The sequence below is a fragment of the Lactuca virosa genome, chromosome 1, assembly GCF_052849685.1.
Source record: "Lactuca virosa cultivar CGN04683 chromosome 1, Lactuca_virosa_CGN04683_v6, whole genome shotgun sequence".
Classification (NCBI taxonomy): domain Eukaryota; kingdom Viridiplantae; phylum Streptophyta; class Magnoliopsida; order Asterales; family Asteraceae; genus Lactuca; species Lactuca virosa.
Genome location: NC_136426.1, coordinates 25,574,742 through 25,582,308, shown reverse-complemented (window position 1 = coordinate 25,582,308; position 7,567 = coordinate 25,574,742). Strand labels below are relative to the sequence as shown.

Genomic DNA, 7,567 nt, shown 5'->3' with positions numbered 1-7,567 from the left:
GGGGAGTACTTACGGTGTACGGCGAGGGTACCCGTTCTGAGTCAACATTTTGTTCGGCTGCTAGAGCGAGGCGGAGCCTACAGCAGGGCTGTAGCGGGTTTGTGGCTTATGTGATGGATTCACGGGTGGCCGCAGAGGGGCCGGGTTTTGTTAGTGATGTGCCGATAGTGCGTGAGTTCCCGGATGTTTTCCCCGAGGAGTTGCCAGGTGTGCCTCCCGTGAGGCAAGTGGAGTTTCGCATCGATTTCGTTCCGGGAGCGGCGCCTATAGCCAAGGCGCCCTATCGCCTTGCGCCACCAGAGATGCAGGAGTTATCCTCACAGCTTCAGGAGCTGTTGGGGAAAGGATTTATCAGGCCGAGTAGCTCACCTTGGGGAGCGCCGATCCTTTTTGTCAAGAAAAAGGATGGTTCACACCGGATGTGCATTGATTACTGGGAGTTGAACAAGTTGACGGTCAAGAACCGTTATCCACTACCGAGGATTGATGATCTGTTCGATCAGTTGCAGGGAGCATCTTGGTTCTCCAAGATAGATTTGAGGTCTGGATATCACCAGATGAGGGTGCGAGATGAGGATATCCAGAAGACGGCGTTTAGGACACGTTATGGGCACTGCGAGTTTGTGGTGATGCCTTTTGGGCTCACCAATGCACCAGCAGCGTTCATGGATCTGATGAACAGGGTATGCAGACAGATGTTGGACAGGTCGGTGATTGTATTCATCGACGATATTCTGGTGTATTCGAGATCTAGAGAGCAGCATGAGGAGCATCTGAGAGAGATTCTCGGAGTTTTGAGATCGGAGAGGCTCTATGCCAAATTCTCCAAGTGCGAGTTCTGGTTACGGGAGGTCCAGTTCTTGGGGCATCTCGTTAACCAGAATGGGATATTGGTCAATCCGGCCAAGATTGAGGCAGTGATGAGTTGGGAGGTGCCGAGATCACCCACCGAGATCAGGAGTTTTCTGGGGTTGGCCGGCTACTATCGAAGATTTATCAAGGATTTATCCAATATTGTCGTGCCTCTCACCAAGTTGACCCGGAAGGGCGTTGCTTTTTCGTGGGGTCCGGAGCAGCAGACCTCGTTTGAGACTCTTCGCCAGAGGTTGTGCGAAGCCCCGGTGTTGTCCCTTCCAGAGGGAATGGAGGATTTTGTGGTGTACTACGATGCATCGATATCGGGGTTGGGTGTGGTGCTTATGCAGAGAGGGCATGTGATAGCGTATGCATCGAGGCAACTGAAGCCTCATGAGACGAGGTATCCCACCCACGATCTGAAGTTAGGGGCAGTGGTGTTCGCCCTCAAGATCTGGCATCACTATCTGTATGGGGTTCGATGTACCATATACACGGACCACAAGAGTTTGAAGTATTTGATGGATCAGCCCAACCTGAATATGCGCCAGAGGAGATGGTTGGATGTGGTAAAGGATTACGATTGTGAGATCCTGTACCACCCGGGCAAAGCTAATGTTGTAGCTAATGCTCTGAGCCGTAGGGCAGAGAGTGCCCCGATTCGAGACACTTGTATGCGATTGACGGTGATGACTCCGGTGTTGGACACCATTCGGGAGGCCCAGGCAGAGTCCGTGATACCAGAGAACCGCAAGAGGGAGCGGGTGATCGGGCAGGTGTCTGAGTTCGTTACCGATAGCCGAGGGGTGATGACCTTTCAAGGTCGGATTTGGGTGCCGTATGCAGGCGGGGCACGTACCGTTCTGATGGAGGAGGCGCACAGATCGAGGTTCTCGATCCATCCAGGGGCCACTAAGATGTATTTGGATCTGAAGAGAGACTATTGGTGGCCCTGTATGAAGAGAGATGTTGCGTGGTTCGTTGAGAGGTGCTTGACCTGTCGTCGGGTTAAGGCCGAGCACCAGCGTCCGCATGGCAAGTTGCAGCCACTTGAGGTTCCCCTGTGGAAGTGGGAACAAATTTCTATGGATTTTATCACCAAATTGCCGAGGACCGCAAGGGGCGTCGATGCAATTTGGCTGATCATTGACCGGCTGACGAAGAGCGATCACTTCCTTGCCATCAGTGAGAGCTCTTCCGCAGAGAGGCTGGCCAAGTTGTATGTGAGAGAGGTGGTATCGCGTCATGGAGTACCGATCTCGATTGTGTCAGATCGAGATGTACGTTTCACTTCCAGGTTCTGGAAGAAGTTCCATGAGGAGTTGGGTACGAGGTTGCATTTCAGTACCGCCTACCACCCACAGACGGACAGACAGAGTGAGCGGACGATTCAGACGCTCGAGGACATGCTTCGAGCATGTGTGTTAGACTTCGGAGGAAGTTGGGACACGTACTTGCCGTTGGCTGAGTTTTCCTATAACAACAACCACCATTCGAGTATTGGTATGCCTCACTTCGAGTTGTTGTATGGGAGGAGATGTCGGACTCCCATTTGCTGGGGAGAGGTAGGGCAGCGCGTGATGGGTAGCACTAAGATAGTGCTTCAGACGACTGAGCAGATACAGCAGGTCAGGCAGAGGTTGTTGACAACTCAGAGTCGCCAGAAGAGTTATGCGGATAGGCGACGATCCGAGCTTGAGTTTCAGGTGGGAGACTTCGTACTCCTGAAGGTGTCTCCTTGGAAGGGAGTGATCCGATTCAGGAAGAGGGGAAAGCTGGGGCCCCGGTACATTGGTCCGTTCAGGGTGACCGCGAGGGTGGGCAGGGTAGCGTATCGTTTGGAGCTACCTACGGAGTTGAGCCATATTCATGATACCTTCCACGTGTCTCAGTTGAGAAAGTGTATAGCCGACGAGTCGGCGGTGGTACCACTGGAGGATATTCAGGTGGATGCGAGCCTGAATTACGTTGAGAGGCTAGTCGCGATTGTGGATCGTAAGATCAAGGTTCTGAGGAACAAGGAGGTGCCCCTGGTTCAGGTCCAGTGGCAACATCGGAGAGGGTCCGAGCTAACTTGGGAGCCGGAGCTGGAGATGCGGGAGCGGCATCCAGAGTTATTTGCTGAGCGAGACTTCGAGGAAGAAGTCTGATTCTAGTGGGGGAGAATTGTAACATCCGGATACCCAGGTATTCTATGTTATTCATTCATTTTGAGTTTGAGAGAAGGACTCGACGAGTCGACGCCTAGACTCGTCGAGTAGGATCGCGATTTGCTGACTGGATTAATGAATGGACTCGACGAGTCGGCAGGGTGACTCGACGAGTCTGTGCTGGCGGCAGAAACCCTAAATCTTTGGGTATGTGCCCTATTTAAGGGTCCTTATAGCCCTTATTTGCGGCTACCAGTCCAGAGAGAGAAACCCTAGAGAGCTTGGGCGAGTTGTGTGTGAGAGCAAGCCATTTTAATCCTTTTTGGTGTTGTTTTGCAAAGAAGAAGGTGTTTCCAGCTAGAGGAGGTCAAGAGGATTGCTAATCCGTGGTTTTCAAGCTCGGATCTGCAGTATTGAGGTAGCAAATCGAACTCTCCTTCTGTTTTGGTTAAGATCTATGAATCTAGGGTTTTCTATACCCTTTTTATGGCTTGAATTGATGAGTTTATGGTCCCTTTATGTGTTAGACTTTAGATCTGGACCCATAGAGGTCCAGATAGCATTATCCATCTTTCTTTAGGAAGTGTTATGGAAGGAATGAACTTAGGTTGCCATTTTTGAGGCTATTTCTTCAAAAGGAACCATATATGTGTTGCATGAGTGTAAAGGTTTCACCTTTACGTGATTAGTGGGTATGGAAAGGTCAGATTTATAAGTTAGAGAAGCGGATCTGACCTCAGAAGGTCATTTGAGTGTTTCCATGGACGCTACTCATCGAGTTCATAAGTGGACTCGACGAGTCGAGTCGGGGTTGCCCCGCAATTCGTGACAGGAGTAACCCGTTGAGTGAAGGGATGACTCGACGTGCCAAGTGAGGCTAGAAGGATTCAGAGGACCCGCATGGACTCGCCGATTCGCCCATGTGCACTCGACGAGTCGGGTCAAAGTTTGACCGTTGACTTCAGTTGACCTTAGGGTTTTGGTCAAGCTGATTCAGGAGAGTTACGGGAGGGGTAGAATGGCCTTCTACCCAATCTTTAGAGATGAGACTATGAGAGGGTATTGATCAGGAATGTTATTCGGATGATAGGAGGAGGCTAGGTCGGGACGTCAAGCACGAGAGTTTATCCGACTTCGTACGAGGTGCGTCTTCTCACTATACTGTACCTAGGATGGTACCTATGTGTGACCGGAAGGTCTTATATGCTATGAGATGTATGTGTTGTATGTTGTTATATGATATGTATGTGTTATGTATGTTATGAATGAGAAGGACCGGAAGGTCATTATGATGTGGACTGGAAGGTCATGATGATATGGACCGGAAGGTCATTACGGGTAGGACCAGAAGGTCTACCAGGGTTGTGGGACGGAAGTCCTCTGAGACACAGTGACCGAAAGGTCTTATAGCCTTGAGTGGCGTATGTGCGTATGTGGTATTTTGGGGAACTCACTAAGCATTTATGCTTACAGTTTTTGTGTTATGTGTTTCAGGTACTAGCGAGGATCGCGGGAAGGCGCCGGCATGATCCGTACACACTCATAGAGTTTATGTCTTGAGATTCTGGGATATGTTTTGTTATGATAACATTGGATACATTATCTTTTGATATTACCTTATGAATAAAAGTATGTTTTAAAAATGAAAACTTGTTTTGGAAATTTACGTTGTTACAAGTTGGTATCAGAGCCTTGGTTTGAGGGATTCGGATGCACCTTCGGGTGTATTTGAACTCAAACTGAGGATTTAAGAAAGTTTTTCGTAAACTAAACAATTTTTCTAAAAAGTAAAAGGATTTGAGAAAAGCAGAAGGAAGCAGTGTGTACGATCAGCCAGCGCCCGAATGGTGATTTCCCAAATTACCCTTACATTACGTGTTATGAGATATGTTATGATATGTTATGCATGCTAGAGTAGGCTAGGTATTCATATTAGGACTAGAGTGGCCTGATTTGTGATGCCTTAGCCTAGGAAGATTTCTGCTGCTATGTGATGCTTGAGAGTGAGTAGGTAGCAGTGAGGAGCTTATGAGAGGTCTACCGGGCTCCGCTGGAGCAGCGTTCCCGAGCCGAAAGGCTCTTCTTCTCGGAGCCGTCGGGCGCTCCGGGGCTTCCGCCTCGTGCTAGGGAGGTTCCCTAGGCTTTTCGGGGGGGTTTCGGGGGCTAGAGAGAGGTTCTAGAGAGAGAGGAAGAAGTAGGAAGGTGTGAGAATGAATGGAGGCCTCACCACTTATTTATAGGGGTTGGAGGAAGGTTCACATCATGAATCTCTTGATGTTCACGTCGTGAGTGAGCTTGGGCTCCAAGTCACAGCCTGGTGCTGACACGTGGCATCGCACACAGGGTGGAAATCAGCCGATTTTCAAAAATTCATAACTTTCGCATACGAGCTCCGTTTTCAACGTTCTTTATATCCACGCGTAGTTAAAAACAATATCTACAACTTTCATTTAGACTCCGTCGGCTAATTCTTGACCGATCTTAAATTTAACAGTAGGAAGAGATTAGACTGTTAAATGACCGCGAAGAATTCGTAACTCCTTCATACGGACTCTGTTTTCGTCTGTCTTTCTATCGTTGAGTTCCTATTAATGAGATCTTCAACTCTCATTTAGGTCGCGTCGGCCAAAAACCGCTCGAACTAAAATTCGAGTTTCGGGCCGTGCACTGCTATGCCAAATCTTAGAAAAATCATAACTTCCTCATACGAAGTCAGATTTGGGCGTTCTTTTTTTGTATGTTCTCGGTTTAACGTATACTACAACTTTTGTTTAGATCACTAAGGCTAAAAAGTCCTCTATCTTAAATTCACTATTTACGTCTCCCAGTGCCGTGCCGGTTTTGCCGAAAAACTTCGACGGGCCATAACTTCTTCGTTATAACTCGGATTTCGGCGTTCTTTATATGTGAGACATATTCTAAAACTTGGTTAAGATTATTTATTCTAAATAATCTTTTGTCGAAAAGTCGTTTTCGACCCCTATTATCTCTAAATTGACTAGCCCGGCTCTACGGGCGTTACACTATTCGTTCATCAATTTTTATCTATTTATTTATTTAATAAACAGAATGTTACAGTAATGACCATAACGAGTCCTGAAGGCTGTCTTCTGTACATCATCATCCTTGAATCTCGTATGATGGTACCCCGATCGTAAATCAATCTTGGAAAACCAAGATGCACCCTGAAGCTGATCAAACAAATCGTCAATCCTCAGAAGTGGGTAATGGTTCTTCACCATTAGCTGATTCAACTCCCATTAATCAATGCACATTCTATGTGAATCGTCCTTCTTCACAAACCAGGGCTCCCCACGGAGAACTACTCGGACGAATAAAAACCTTGTCTAGTAGTTCCTGAAGCTGCGTAGACAACTCCTGCATCTTAGTTGGCGCCAGGAGATACGATGCCTTGGCTATCGAAGCTGCACCAGGAACCAGATCAATCTGAAACTTAACCTGCCTCTCGGGAGGCACTCACGGCAAATCCTCGGGAAATACATTGAGGAAATCCTGAACAATGGGCACCCCACTCAACTCCGACGTACCCTCAACTCAAGTGCTTTCAACATAAGCTAGGAACCCAGGACAACCCTGCTGCAGATATCTCATGGCCGTCACAGTTGAACAGAGAGCTGGCCCATGCAAAGCTCTCGCCAAGAATAACTAGTTATCCCCACTTGGGGTTCGAACACTCACCAACTTCCGCTCGCAATCAGTCATGGCCCCATTAGGGCCCAACCAATCCATCCCGATGATAACCTTCGACCCTCTCAAGGGAATCGACACCACATCAATAGATAATCTCTCACTAAACAGCTTCAGGACACACCCGCAGTGAATCCTTGAAGCACTCATAGTACGGTCATCCACAATCTTAACCTCTAGTGGGGAATCCAAAGTCCCGGGAGCTTCGCAAAACCTCTTGCTAAGAGCAAGTGATACAAAGGATCGGGTAGCACCTGAATCAAACAGAACGTGAGCGGTCAATCCATTGACCAAAAAGGTCCCTATATAAGATCAAAATAACCATAAGCACAAACAAAGAAATCAATAAAAGATAAAGATAAGTCACATACCTGTAACCACATCCGACGTTGCATGGGCCTCATCGGTGGTCAGCTGAAATGCCATGTTCTTCACCACAGGAGCCACCGCCTTGCCCTGACGGCCATCAATAATCCTCAATGTGGCTGGCGCAGGCGCCGCCACGGCTCCCCTGACAATCTCGTACAATCGACCTTTTTATGGACGGTCTGATTGCAATGAAAGAAAACCAGAGCACTCCTGGGGCAGTCCCTACTCATGTGGCCCAACTGATCATAACCAAAACATACAGAACCCAACATACGACATGCCCCACCATGCGGCTTGCCGCACTTACCGCAATGGCTACGGCCCTGAGGGCATCTGACACGTGAATCAGAAGTCTTGGGCCTCTTGGACTGGACCACCGCTGATGGTACCTGCTCTAGCTTCCACTTTGCCTGAAGCTCCAACTCAATCATCCGCTCACGACCCTTCTCGATCATATCATTTAGGGTCTTGCACCTCGAAAAGCT

At 48.4% G+C, this 7,567-nt stretch overlaps 1 protein-coding gene across 1 annotated transcript; it reads right to left on the bottom strand.

Annotated features, from left to right (window-relative positions):
* Nucleotides 1-6,671: 6,671 nt before the first annotated feature.
* Nucleotides 6,672-7,139, bottom strand: LOC145112135 (uncharacterized). The gene is made up of 2 exons (XM_079048346.1): nt 7,085-7,139; nt 6,672-7,015 (listed from the first exon to the last, which is right to left on the bottom strand). Exons 1-2 carry the CDS (start codon nt 7,137-7,139, stop codon nt 6,672-6,674), a joined length of 399 nt encoding a protein of 132 aa, XP_078904472.1.
* Nucleotides 7,140-7,567: the final 428 nt, after the last annotated feature.

Coding starts and splice junctions, on each gene's coding strand:
- LOC145112135 (XM_079048346.1), bottom strand. CDS start 7,139: ATGGCATTTCAGCTGACCACCGATGAGGCCCATGCAACGTCGGATGTG. Junction 7,016..7,084: donor AACGTCGGATGTGGTTACAG/GTATGTGACTTA, acceptor GATCTTATATAG/GGACCTTTTTGGTCAATGGA.